We start from the raw sequence: 13,606 nt of genomic DNA, 5'->3' as shown, positions 1-13,606 counted from the left end.
GAAAAAATGAAAATAAAAGTGTCTGCTTGGCCTCGAATCACAGCCAGAGCCACAGCACCAGCAAGGGAGGGATCCACAGCTGGAGCTTGGCAAGAGTACCCACCTCATAAGCAAGGAACAGCCAGAGGAAGGGCAGGTGTCCCTGCTCCCCAGGAATTCACCCAGGCAGCCCCAGGGCACTCAGGGCACTCAGCAGGGAAGGGTCTCACTGCCCACTGCAGGCCCAGGTCCCACCACTCAAACTGGAGGCTCTGTGGGAGCACTCCAGATCCAGCCCAACCCACACCAGTTTCTTTCCAAAGGAATGTCTGGAGGACACACCAATTATTCCCCAATTGCTTTGATGGCCAGGTGTGATACTGTACGCAGGGATTTGTTGTGTTGAGGTTTTAGAAAGCGTCTCTTGAAACCACAGCTCCCAGCTGTGTGAATAAACTCGTGGAAGCAGTTACACACAGTGCTCCCAGTGCTCCTCTGCAGCTCCCATGGCTTTCCAAAGAGCAGGACTTGGACATTTTGACCACACATTTTAAAAAGTTCTCAATTTCCTAATCCCTTCTTTTTTAATTATATCTCGTGGGAGAGCTGCTGGCTTGTCACTGTCCCTGAAAACATCATTCTCTGATGTTTAAAGAGCTGAAATATTTCAAACAGCTGCTGTCTGCTGGATCCACTGGTCCATTTGGCCTTGCTAATCTAAGCCTAAGAGTGAAGACAAAAAACAACCCTGAGGCAATGAAGTCTCCCAGGCCTGAAAAGCAGCAGATCTCGAGCATTATTTCTCTGTCTGGGTGCAGGAACTCACCAATCAGATTGAGAGAGGAGTTCTCAGCTTTCTCAAAGGCAACTTGACTGTTTCCAAAAACCAAACCAACCTCGATCTGCAAAGGGAAGGGAATGAAATAATCACATTAATTACCATTAGACTCAGCTTCAGATCGCTCCTTTGGCATCTCCAAGCACATCTCAGAAGGCAGCAAAAAGCTGCAAAAGCTCCACTTCAAACATCACTGGGAAGAATGAAAAACACCAACCCCTTCTCCAAACCAAACACCACTGAATGGAGAAGCTCACCAGGGGCAACAACCTGGCTTTTAAAAGCTACTGGTTTAGCTCAAACCCAACTATTTTATTTCAGCCAGATCTAGCAAGTAAAGGAGAAAATAAAATCACGTTCCTTCTACAGAACGAAAAATCAAAACTGGACGTATCTGGAAGACAAAAAGCTCAAGAGAGGCTGTTTCCATGAATTAGTACTTAAAAATCAAAAGGCTGTTCCTTGCATCCTCCCCAGCTCTGTAGCTTAGTGGGGACTGCACACGATGCTCTTTGCCTGTGTGACACAGCCAGATGTGCCAGATGTGTGACCTCTCCAAAGCCAGGTCACCTAAAGCGCTCCTGGAAGCGTGACCTGGTCAGGACCTGCAGCCCCCAAGGAACGGACAGGAGGTGCTGGGAGCCCACCTTCTGCTTTTTGCTTGCTCCTGACTCCCCTTTGAGAATGCTGGGGTCCATGGCTTCCATGTCCTTCACCAAGAGCCCAAAAAGCTTGTCATTAAAGCTGAACACCAGCTGTGGAAAGAGAAAACAAATCTCATTAAAAAAAAGTTAACAAGGATTCTGACGAGCTTCTACTAAAATTTGAAGGAAAAGAGGCCTGAAGACAAAATGAAGCACCCAGCAACTCCCCTGGGGTTTTTCCCTGTAAAGCTCTGGAGTGCTGACCATGTGCTTTTCCCTGCCCCAGTGTAAGAGTAACAGACCTAAAGTTGCAGAACATGAAGTCAGCTGGAGAAACTCAAAGAAAAATTCTCCTTCCAAGAAAATCATCTATTTCCCCCCTCACTTCTCCCCAGCTCAATGTTCCATGTCATCTGATGACATTTTCCTCTCACTTCAATAATTGGTGCTAGTCATGGAGAACAATTTAGTTCAAAACTTTCAGATCTTTTGCATTTCAGCTTGACAAGGACACTTCAGGAACAGTGCTAATGAGAGACAGAATGAATGCAACGAGAAGTCGGGTCCATCCCACAGAGAACCAGGCTGGGTCTGCACAATTCCTTTCCTTGAGTTTGTATTTCCAACTGGCTTAAGATTCAGATCCTCCAAGGTGTAAATAGTGTGAGAGACCAACCTTGACCTGTTTTGAGAGCAAGGCAAAGCAGAGGCTTTCACACAGGGCTGAGGCCCATCTGCTGCAGACTTCTGCAGGCTCAGTTACAGGGACATCAGCTTTCCAAGGGAAATATTTCACCCCTGTTTCACTGCTTAAATCCACAGAGCAGCAATAAATCATGGAATCCCAGAACAGTTCAGGCTGGAAAGGACCCTAGAGCTCGTGCAGTTCCACCCCTGCCACGGGCAGGGACACCTCCCACCGCACCAGGCTGCTCCAAGCCCTGGCCAACCTGGCCTTGGACACTTCCAGAACAATAAAACACACTGCACTTGGGAGGTGTCACTGAGAAAGAAATAAACCTGGTGTTCGTCTTGACCTTATAGAGAAGGAGACAAAAGGTTCCAGGAGTTGCCACGCTCACATCCAACACAGAGAGACCCAAGCTCTCCCCAGCCCCGGGATTTTCCTCACAGATTTAGGACAGGGCAGATCCTAAACCCCTCTGCCCGTGCTCTCAGCGAAAATCACAATGGTTTTACTTTTCATAAAGACATCCCTCACACAAGGAACAACTCCTGCCCCTCAGCCAGCCTTTGCAGAGCTCTTGGCACCCTCGGGTGGCCCCTGGCAAGCCTGCAGGTGGTGTTCTAGCCCAGGGCAGCCCCAGAGGCGCAGAGCACAGCCCACCTGCTGGCCCACGGAGAAGGCCTGGCTGTTGAACTGCTGGATGAACTCTGCAGCCATCCTGTCCGTGTCGTAGGGGTTGGAGTCGATGCTCTTCTTCTGCAGGAAGTCGATCTCGATGGTCATGGTGCCGATGCACTGCTTGGTCTTGTCGAAAGTGTACAAGGAAACTGTGGGAAAACCCAAGAGACAGCACATTCAGGGACAGCAAGGTCCCTCCAGCGCGTTAAACACGTTCGCCAACACACATCCTTCCCCTGAGAATTTCACTTGGGAAAACTGAATATATTATTGCTGATAGAGAGCCTTATATCTCTTAATCCACGTTCAACTACAAGGTCAAAAATACAGCAAAATTTTCACTGCTCTAAAAACTCTTCATAAACCTTTAAACCAGCTGAAACACCACACAGGCTTTGGGGGATGAGGACAATGAAAGCAAATCCAAACATGCTATGGTCCCACATGGCTCTGTCTCCACTCAAGGGTTTGGACACATCTCCAGGAAGCCCAAAAGCAGCTTTAAGAGTAGTCTTGCCCAAAGGCAGTGACAAGAGGCTGCCACTGGTTTTCTGTGGCAACAGGTTGCTGAGCTTTTCTTCAGATGAGGCAGCAGAAAGTGAATTACTGCACGTTCAAATGCAGCAATGCAACGTGTCAGCCCAGAACAAGGCACATCATCATCAGTCCTTCATCCCTGACACTGAGGAAACAGCCCCTTCCCCAGAGGTGCCCTTGGGCCCATCCTGACATTTCCAGGTTTCCTTCAGTGATGCAGAATCACCTGAAGAGAAAGCCAAGGGGCAGGGAAGGCACTGCACAGTCACAGGTACAGCACGTGGGAAGCAAGAGGTCACTCAGGGTGGAAAGAGGGAAAGAGGATGGAAAAGAAAGAGCAGCACAACCCACAGCTCCAGGGACACTGCTCAGCATGGGTGAGCCACGGGCAGGACCAGCAATCCAGGAACCAGGCTGCAGCAGAAGCCAGGGATTCTCCAGAAGACTGAGGAACATTGAAGGTTTGCCTTGAATCTGGAGAACAAAGTCTCCCCCGCTACAGCAGTCGTGGCTAAGGATGCAGCAGGAGAAGGGGACTGTGGGAAAGCTTCACTCCATCTGTGATTTCCTGCCCAGCCCTTGGCAGCAGAATGGCTCCAGAACAAACCTGCAGATGCTGAGGTGCGATGGCAAAGGAAGCCTCCAGCACGGGCTGCTCCAGGACTTGTTCACGTGAAGGGAACAAGGAGAGCCTGTCTCTGCCTGAAGGTGTTAGCAGAGGACACAGCACACACACCAAACATCGCTGCTGGGATGGGCTGCCAAAGACAGATCTTCCAGGAAACAGGGATAAAGATGAAAACACCACACTGTTTCCTGATCTACTGCACTGAGTTCTTTCAAAAGGGATTTGGCAGCAGGGTTATCCCTTTGGTCCTGCAAGCAAACACCAGGAGCTCCCCTCACCTTACACGTCCCCTCTGAGCAGTTTCCTTCTTCTTGCTGAACCTCATGGCTTTGTCAAGTAAAAGCTTCTGGAACATCAGTCCCTGGGTTTGGTCACATCACAGCCCTGGGGTGTCAGCTGCACACGAGCAGCTCTTAGATCCAGGGCTGAGTGCTGGGGGTGCAGCTCACTCAGCAGAGTACTGCACCAGCTCCAAGAGCCTGGAACATCCCAGAGACAGGCTGGGCAAGCAGCAGGGGCCTCCCTGGGGTGGGAAGGTGTTGGAGTCCAGGGCATTGCTTTGGTTCCCCTGGAAGGTCAGAGACCTGGGCAGAGGGGTCTGGGACCTGGGCATTGGGGTCTGGGACCTGGGCAGGGGGGTCTGGGACCCTGGCACAGAGCCCAGAGGGACCTTGGCTTTGATCCCAGTCCATGGGAAAGGCTTCCTGCACTGCGGGAAGGATTGCAAGCCACAAGAGTGTGAAAGATTGGAGTTTAGCTTATCACAGGGTGAGAAAACAGTAGGTTTGGGTTTTTAGCATTGAAGTGAATGGGAGCAAGATGGAGGATTTGGGGTGCTGTCTCCTGCTTCTTCTTTCTTCTTCCCTCACTCCATTTTCTGCAGTGACGGTGGCACAAAGTGGTTTAAGGAGTTTGGGTCAAAGTAGGGATGACCTGTTTAGTATAACTGATAGGTATTGGCAAATAATGATAAATAAAGAACACGTAACAATTAGGATAAAAGACAGCGACAGCCCAGTGGGGAGGAGTCATCAGATGCCCAAGCAGCTGCACAGATCTCAGCTGGGCACTGGGAGAATTGTAAGATAAGAAACAATAAACAAAGCGGGCAACGTTGAAAATCAGAGCCTGAAGACTCCGTCTCTTTGTTGTGTCCGGCTCAGGGCTTTGCAAAAGGCAAAAAGACTCTAAAACCACCTGAATCTCGGGACAAAAAAACTGAGAGGAAGGCACCTGAGACAGCGCATCCTGGCTGCAGCTGGGCACCTCTGCTGGGAACAGGGGAGCTGACACATCCACTCAGGGCACTCTGCCTTCCCACCAGGAAAACCACTCACCTGGAAAACCCTCACTGCATCATCAGGGGCTCAGCAGGACTCACATCACTGCTCCACAGAGCTGTGGGCTGCATTTACACTGACATTTAGAACACAGCTTCCACATTCTCAGGGAACCAGGACAAAGCACGAGCCCTGGGAAATCACTGGGTTTGTGAACACTTCTCCCCACCTGCAGAATGCCTTTACAAATCCCTTCCACCCAGCACGGAGTCAGATGACATTTAGTCACTCCGCACAGAATCACTGCATTATTTTTGTTACCACAGGCTCCCACGTAGCTGGAAGGTTTACAGCAAAGCCCAGGACAAGGACAGTCACAAACTGCTCTAGGAGCTGATCACACAGAGTATCTGTGCTCCTTTCCCCAAAAGACCCGAGTACTGAAAAGCACTGATCTGTGAGTTGGCACATGTTCAGCAGCCAAACAAGGGTGAGAAACAAATTAATTCATGAGTCTTCCCTTGTTATAGGTCCTTCCTCAGTTAAAACAAGACCAGCTGGCAAAAAAATCACAGATTAACAGAATCACCAAGGTTCAAAAAGGTCTCCAAGATCAGCAAGTCCAACCATCAACCCAGCACCAGCATCATGGTCACCTCTAAAGCATGTCCTCAAGTGCCACATCCACCAGATCTTCAAACATTTCCAGGGATGGTGACTCCACCACTGCCCTGGGCAGCGTGTTCCAAGTCTTTACAACACATTCTGTGAAGAAATTTTCCCTAATATCCAACCTACACCTCCTCTGGCACAACCTGAGGCTGTTTCCTTTCATCTTGTCCCTCTTTCCCCAGGGGAAGGTGCCAAGCTCCTTCCAGGTCACTGTATGGAGCAGAAAGGTCTCTCCCAGCCTCCTTTTCCAGGTTAAAATCCTGGCTTTCAAGCAAGGTCTGTGAGACATCCAGAGAGGCAGAGACACCCACTCCAGCCTACAAACACCTCAGGGTGCTGATCCGTGCTCATGGAGCTGCTGAGGCCACAGGAGCCGGGAAAACAAACAGCCAGGAGGGAGCACCCCCAGGAGCACCCCACAGCCACACCACTCCTAGGCTCAGCCCCCCTCATCCTCACACAGGATGCAGCCACCAGCTCTGGACAGCCCCAAAGGAGGGAATTCCCTGGGAGCACTGGGAGCTACTCCAGAGGCAAAGCAGTGGCCTGAGCAGTGTGCCGCAGTGCAGAGAGCAGGATGCCAGCAAGGGACAGCACAGAGCTGACTCCTGATGGTCCAAAGGACAAATGGGATCCATTACCTGGACCTGCTGCAGCAAAGAGCACCCAGACTCTCCTGCCAGAAGCTGCTGCCAGGAGTCTGGTCAGCATTCCAGCAGCTACAGACAGGTCCAAGAGCTGCACCTACACCTGACAGTGATCCAAAGCACAGGGAATAGTGGCAGAGAGCACAAAGGGACTAAAGAGCTAAATGGTCTCCTCCAAATATTCACCAAGGCTTGGAAGGCTCGAGGAAGACTTGAAATAGGAATAGAAATCCACCTCGGCCCTTCACCTTGCTGCAGAACATTCTGGTCAGTTACTGGTGCAAACATCAGTGCTGCAGAGCACACTGCTGCTCATGGCACTAAAACATCCCCATTCATTCCAATGCTGCTGCCAAGGAATTCCCCAAGGACAAGAGCTGTCCTCTGTTAGTGGGAGTGTCCCCCAGAGACCCAGAACAGGCTATCCAGGACATGCTCAGTGCTCACATCTGCATGTGGACACTGATGTCCCACACAGAGCCAGGCTGAGACACCAGCAGGTGCCTGGAGAAAGTGCCAGAACAGTCCCCGCAGTCTGGAAAACATTGAATGCAGAACAGCTGCAGAGAGGAGAGCAGCTCCTTCCCTAACGAGGGGCTCACATCACCTGCAGAGGGACTGGAGCTCTGAGAGCTCCCAATTCAGTTTCCCTTGAGGATGGAAACATGAATTCAGCTTTGTAAACACGTCCCAATCGCTCTGCTGACTGACTCACCATCGATCTCCTGTCCGATGGAAAGGCCGGCCCATTTCCTCTGTAAAACAAGAGACAAACGTCAGAACACCTGTCCTGCAGAACATCTGTCCCTCAGAACAAACACCTGTCCTGCAGAACATCTGTCCCTCAGAACAAACATCTGTCCCTCAGAACAAACATCTGTCCCTCACAATAAACACCTGTCCTGCAGAACATCTGTCCCTCAGAACAAACATCTGTCCTGCAGAACATCTGTCCCCCAGAACAAACACCTGTCCTGCAGAACATCTGTCCCTCACAATAAACACCTGTCCTGCAGAACATCTGTCCCTCACAATAAACACCTGTCCTGCAGAACATCTGTCCCTCAGAACAAACATCTGCCCCTCTGTCCCTCAGAACAAACTGCCCTCTCAAAGGCAGCCCCCTCACCCAGAGGAACGGGATCCCCAGGAGAACCTTCAGGAGCAGAAAAAAAAGGGCAAAATAGAACATCCCAAAGACTCCCAAATTAATAGGAAATAAGTCAAAAACATTGAAAAATCTCTGCAAATAATTCTATCTTTTGACCTCAGAAGGTTGTTCTGTCCAACCTCCTTCAGGTTACCGGTCTCCCCACCATCCTGGAGGCAGAAATTGTGGTGGTAGACAGGGCTTTTTGTGCTTCTGCTCATTTCCCACCAAAGCCCAGGTTCTGAGCACTCCACAGGTGCCAGAATGGCTGTTAAACACTCCATGGGCATTTTAAAAGCTTGTTCTAACGTGCTCTAAAGGTACAACAGTACCCGAAGCAAGAGAACCAGTAAGAATGAAACTGTTCAAATCCTTTAGGTCCCTTGGGAATTCCTTTAGAAAGATTTGTGCTGCACGGAACTGCAGAAGTGGGAAATGGTTCACGAATTATGTGACACAAAAAAAAAAAAAAAAAAAAAAATCTATAACCTTTACAATTCCAGCAGTTCTGGCTTGATGATTGTAAAAAAGGAGTTTTCCCAGTGGCTGCTGCTGTGTTACAGAATGGCTGCAGTGTGTTCACAGCCCCTCAGATATCAAATAGAGACAGCAGTCACAGACACGTGTAGGTGTCATCACAAACAGCTCCGGGGAGATCACATCTCAAAAGCTGCAGTTTATGGTCATTTGGATTTGCCTTTTTGTCCGGGAGAATGAACACAGTGACTTCGCTCACAAAGTGAACATTTCCCCCTTTAAACCCTCTCCAATATTCACAGAATATCCTGAGCTGGAAGGGAACCCCAAGGATCAGCCAGTCCCACCCCTGGCCCTGCACAGACACCCCAAATCCCACCCTGGGCACCCCTGGGAGCTCCTGGAGCTCTGGCAGCCTCGGGCTGGGCATTCCCTGGGGAGCCTGGGCAGTGCCAGCACCTCTGGGGGAAGATTTGTCAGGATCCTCTCTGTGGCAGGAGATACAGCTCCATCCCCACGCTGACCTGGCCGGTTTCTGCCAAAGGTTTGTCAGCACTGTGCAGCAGTTCGTGTTTCAGGCTCTCAGGATACAAAACCTGTCACAGCTTTCAGTTTAAAGAGTCAAGATCACCACAGAATAAAGGGGATCAAGAGCTCCACATGAACAGTGAATGTACAACAGATGTTGTGGGGGCCTCAGAGCACGGAGCTGTTCAGCACCTCCCTGAACAGCCACAGTAAACACAGCTGGTGTGAGACTGCCTGCAACTATCCAAGGCTCTGGGAAACACTGGGAATTAAAACCCACTATCAGGAATGTCCCAATGCTCAGAGGGCTGAAACAGCTCTGCCATGGGACAGGCTGAGGGAATGGGGGTTCTTCAGCCTGGAGGGATCCCACTGTGGCCTTTCCATACTTAAAGTGTCAACACTTAAGTGTCCCCTTAAATCTTTTTTTCTTTAAATCTTTAAATCTTTTTAAGGGGACAGACTTTTTAGTAGGGACTGCAGCAAAACAAAAAGGAGAAATGGTTTTAAACTAAGAGAGAGTGAATTCAGAAATTTCATATGATGAAAATGGTAAAACCTTGGCCCGGGCTGCCCAGAGAGGTGCCAGGGAACATTCAAGGTCATATTGGACAAGGGCTGTAAATGAACTGGTCTCGTGGGACATGTCCCTGTTCAGAGAGCCTTTAACGGTCCCTCCCAACTCAAACAGCTCCATAACCCTAGAAACCAAGCATTCACCTCCCAGAAGCTGCAACACTCCCTGCACTGCCCCTTCTCCAAGGGGAGCACCAGGCCTCACCCCTGGCTCCACAACAACAACTGCAACACACAAAAACCAACCCTAGACCTGAGCGCAGCGACTTCAACAACTCAAACATCTCCTGCTGGGCACTGCTGGGCACTTTGGGCATCACAAACCACAGCCACACACTGGTGAATGTAACATCCCCCTCCTCATACAGACAGAGACAGATCCAGCAGCACACCAAAAGGCAAAATGTCATCTGGGGGCTTGTGCCAAGGTGTGCTGAGGAAAAAAGTCTGCTGTGTTTGGGCTTTGGAGCAGTCAGTGGCAGGGAGATATGAAAGCACCCAGTCAGAAATAATGATTGCTACAGGTTCATGGGATGAGGCTCTGGGTGAGCAGTAAAAGCTACAAGCTTCATTTTTCAATTCAGAAATTAATTATACTCATTATTATTCTAACCATCATTTAACATCAGATGATGACTTAATTAAGAAAGAGGAGACAAAGGGGTTTGGGGCTTTTTTTATGCATTTCATCGCACTTTCCATCTGAAAATACTAACAATGACTGAATGTAGTCAATAAAACTTCCAGCAGGTCTTAAAAATGAAAAACACAGCAGAGAAATCCTTTAAAGTCAAGGGAAAACAGGGAACAATAAAGATTCACAAGGAAGGGCAGATATTGCTTAGGCTGTTCTTTTTCAAATAGTTTCTTTCTGGTGGATTTTTAGGTTAAATTACACCTTTTCCAGTATCTTTATCCCACCACGCACTAAAAATACATCTAGGCAATATAAACACAGCGACTTCAGTCACAGTGAAAGTCTCCTTCAACTTCTGCTGGCAGAAATCCAATCTGCAGCATACATTTATTCCAATCAGAGAACTTATCTTCAATCCTGATCCCAGGAGAGATTTTGCTTGTTCTGTAGCAGAGCAGAAAGTCCAACCATCCCATACCTGGGGCAAGCTGAAGGCGATGCTGCCAGGGACAACCGAGGGGTGAGTTCTCAGCGTGAAGATGTATTTGTGGTTGGGAGAGGTCTTCACCACAACATGTCTGGAAAAGAGATCAGTATTTTACTTTTTGTATCGCTCACAGCGCTGTGAGAGCTCCAAAGAAACACCCAGCTTATCTCTGGAAAACACAGGAAAACCAAAAGCATTGGAGCCACAGCCCGATGCAGACACGCAGCAGGGGGACAGAGCCCACCACCCTCACTGGTACAATGCCATCTCAAAGCCCAACCGCAAGATTTTGCACCAAAAATCACCATTTACATCTCCCCAGTAGCCCTTTACTTCAGGATTGCACTGTACAAATGAGAGAGGACCAAACCACGACCACAAACACCAAGGCTGCCACAGCTAAAAACCAACACCGGTTTCACATCTCAAGCATTAACACCAAAGCGTGGATATTTTACCCCCACACAAGCTCTATCCCCAGCTGTGATGCCAACAAGAAGCAGATGCAAAGCCTGCACAGGGATCCGAGTGTATTGTTTAGAAGTCTGATAGGAGGAAAAAAAATGGGAGGAATTTCTGTACAAAAAGTAAAATCACACAAGCCCTGGGGCTGCTCCTCCTGGCACGAGTGACCAACCGATCTTGAACTCAGACAGCATCTGTGTGGCTGGAAAAGCAGCAGCAGTGTTGGCAAGCGGCCCTGTGAGAAAGGACCTGAGGGTGCTGATTTATCCCAGCAGTTGAACAGGAGCTGAGGTGTGCCCAGGTGGGCAAAAAGGAACCTGGCCTGTACCAGAACTAGTGTGGCCAGCAGGCCCAGGGCAGGGACTGGCCCCTGCGCCGGGCACCGCTGAGGCCACACCTCGAGCGCTCGGGTCACTTCTGGCTCCTCACTGCAAGGAAGACATTGAGGGGCTGGAGCGTGTCCAGGGAAGGGAATGGAGATGGGGAAGGGTCTGGAGCACCAGGAGTGGCTGAGGGAGCTGGGGGGGGCTCAGCCTGGACCTTCTCACTCTCCAGAACTCCCTGACAGGAGGGGGCAGCCAGGATTGGCCTCTGCTCCCAGGGAACAAGGGACAGGATGAGAGGAAATGGCCTCAAGATGTGCCAGGGATTGAACATCAGGAAGAACATCACGGAAAGGGCTGCCCAGGGCGGTTTGGAGTCCCTGGAGGTGCCCAAGGAATGCCTGGACGTGGCACTCAGTGCTCTGGGCTGGGTGACAAGGTGGGGATTGGGCACAGATCAGACTCGATGGGCTGGGAGGCCTTTCCTCAATGATTCTATGATTCCATCACAGAACAGTTTTAAAACCAGAGCAACACAAGCAGTCAGGAGCAGACACAGCCGCAGCCATGGCATGTGCCTGTCTCTCACACTGAGAACTGAAGCTGTCAGCAGCAGAGATACTCAAAAGCTGCTGCTAGCTCTCCTCAGACTATGCCTGATCGCCCTTATCATGTGATAGGCACACAGCTTGCTGGCTAGAGAAAGCAAAGCCAAAGCAGGCTGGGATTTGTGTGCTCTGGCAGCAGGGCACCCAAATCAGGGTGGAATCAGGGTTCACCTCACCTTCCTCTCACAGCTGCCGGCACTGTGAGCACCCTTGGGGCGCACAAGGCACCAGCTCCATGGCATTTTATCCCTCACCAACCGCACGGTCATGAAGAGCAGGATGAGCCGTGCTGGCAGCCAAGGCCTGCACTCCTGGCCCTCCTCCCTCCCTGTTGGTGTTTTCCATGCACAGATGCTCCCTATGCTTTCATTTGCACAGCCCAGCCCCTCCAGCACCATCCAAGTGAGGATCTGCACCGGCTCCATCCTGTGTGCAGAACGGCTCCAGCCACACCACAGGAAGGAACATATGGCTCTTGGAGACAAGAGGAAACACAGCCCAAACCAGGAGCCAGGGCAGCACAAACCAGGAGCCAGGGCAGCACAAACCAGGAGCCAGGGCAGCCCAAACTGGGAGCCAGGGCAGCACAAACCGGGAGCCAGGGCAGCACAAACCAGGAGCCAGGGCCAGCTGTCACCTGCAAACCCCTCCCAGGCACTGCTGGCACTTGGTGGCCTGGCAGGGTCAGAAGAATTCTCAACACACCAAAGTGACAACAGAGCTCCCAGCTCAGGCAGACACTGAGCTGAGTCCTCACTGGCTCTGACCCAAGATCACCCATCAGCTGCCAGGACACCCTTCCCTTGCCTCCTCCTCCTGCCCCAGGCGTAAATCCAGGAACCTGGTGTAGGTGGGGAAGCTCCATCCAAATGTACACAAGAGAACAAGGCATTTATTGCTGCAGCACGGCAGCCAGGGAAGATTTATGAAGGCTGGAAGACAGCAGATGTCACTCCTGCCTTCAGCTAGGAGGATCCAAGGAATTCCAGGCTGGTCAGCCTCACCTTACTCCCCAGGGAAGGGATGGAGCAACTAATCCAGGAAGCCAAACATATTAAAGCACAAGAAAGTGACTGGGAGTCACTCTGAACATGGATTTAGGAGTGGTCAATGTGGATTTACAAAGGAAAATCCATCCTCACCAGCACAACAGCCTTCTCCTATGAAATGGTGAGCTCTGGGGCTGAAGGGAGAGCTGGGTTTATCCCAGCATTAGCAATTTTTCCACACTGCTTGGCACAAGCACCCTCAGACACTGCTGCAATACCGACTGGGCAGGGAGGGGGGCTGGAGGCTGAACTGCTGCACTTGGGGCTGAGGCCAACAGCATCAACTGCAGGAGGTCACTGGGATGTGCAAATCCCATGGCAGGAGGTCACTGGGATGTGCAAATCCCGCTGCAGGAGGTCACTGGGATGTGCAAATCCTGCTGCAGGAGGTCACTGGGATCTGCAAATCCCGCTGCAGGAGGTCACTGGGATGTGCAAATCCTGCTGCAGGAGGTCACTGGGATGTGCAAATCCCATGGCAGGAGGTCACTGGGATGTGCAAATCCCGCTGCAGGAGGTCACTGGGATCTGCAAATCCTGCTGCAGGAGGTCACTGGGATGTGCAAATCCTGCTGCAGGAGGTCACTGGGATGTGCAAATCCCGCTGCAGGAGGTCACTGGGATCTGCAAATCCCGCTGCAGGAGGTCACTGGGATGTGCAAATCCTGCTGCAGGAGGTCACTGGGATGTGCAAATCCCATGGCAGGAGATCACT

The 13,606-nt window shown here is 50.7% G+C and overlaps 1 protein-coding gene across 2 annotated transcripts in view; it reads right to left on the bottom strand.

The window, feature by feature from the left end:
• Nucleotides 1-13,606, bottom strand: part of NSF (N-ethylmaleimide sensitive factor, vesicle fusing ATPase) — an 82,022-nt gene that overhangs the window by 50,540 nt on the left and 17,876 nt on the right. For both annotated transcript variants that reach the window (XM_040087128.2, XM_040087127.2), the window contains exons 3-7: nucleotides 10,438-10,537; nucleotides 7,307-7,346; nucleotides 2,810-2,976; nucleotides 1,465-1,572; nucleotides 806-881 (exon numbers count right to left, since the gene is read on the bottom strand). In XM_040087128.2, the coding sequence (XP_039943062.1) occupies nucleotides 806-881; nucleotides 1,465-1,572; nucleotides 2,810-2,976; nucleotides 7,307-7,346; nucleotides 10,438-10,537 (491 nt within the window). The remainder of the gene's footprint in view (nucleotides 1-805; nucleotides 882-1,464; nucleotides 1,573-2,809; nucleotides 2,977-7,306; nucleotides 7,347-10,437; nucleotides 10,538-13,606) is intronic.

Source organism: Hirundo rustica, chromosome 27 (genome assembly GCF_015227805.2).
Source record: "Hirundo rustica isolate bHirRus1 chromosome 27, bHirRus1.pri.v3, whole genome shotgun sequence".
NCBI classification, from domain to species: Eukaryota; Metazoa; Chordata; class Aves; order Passeriformes; family Hirundinidae; genus Hirundo; species Hirundo rustica.
The sequence above is the reverse complement of the archived record's forward strand: the minus strand, read 5'-3'. Positions and strand labels throughout refer to the sequence as shown.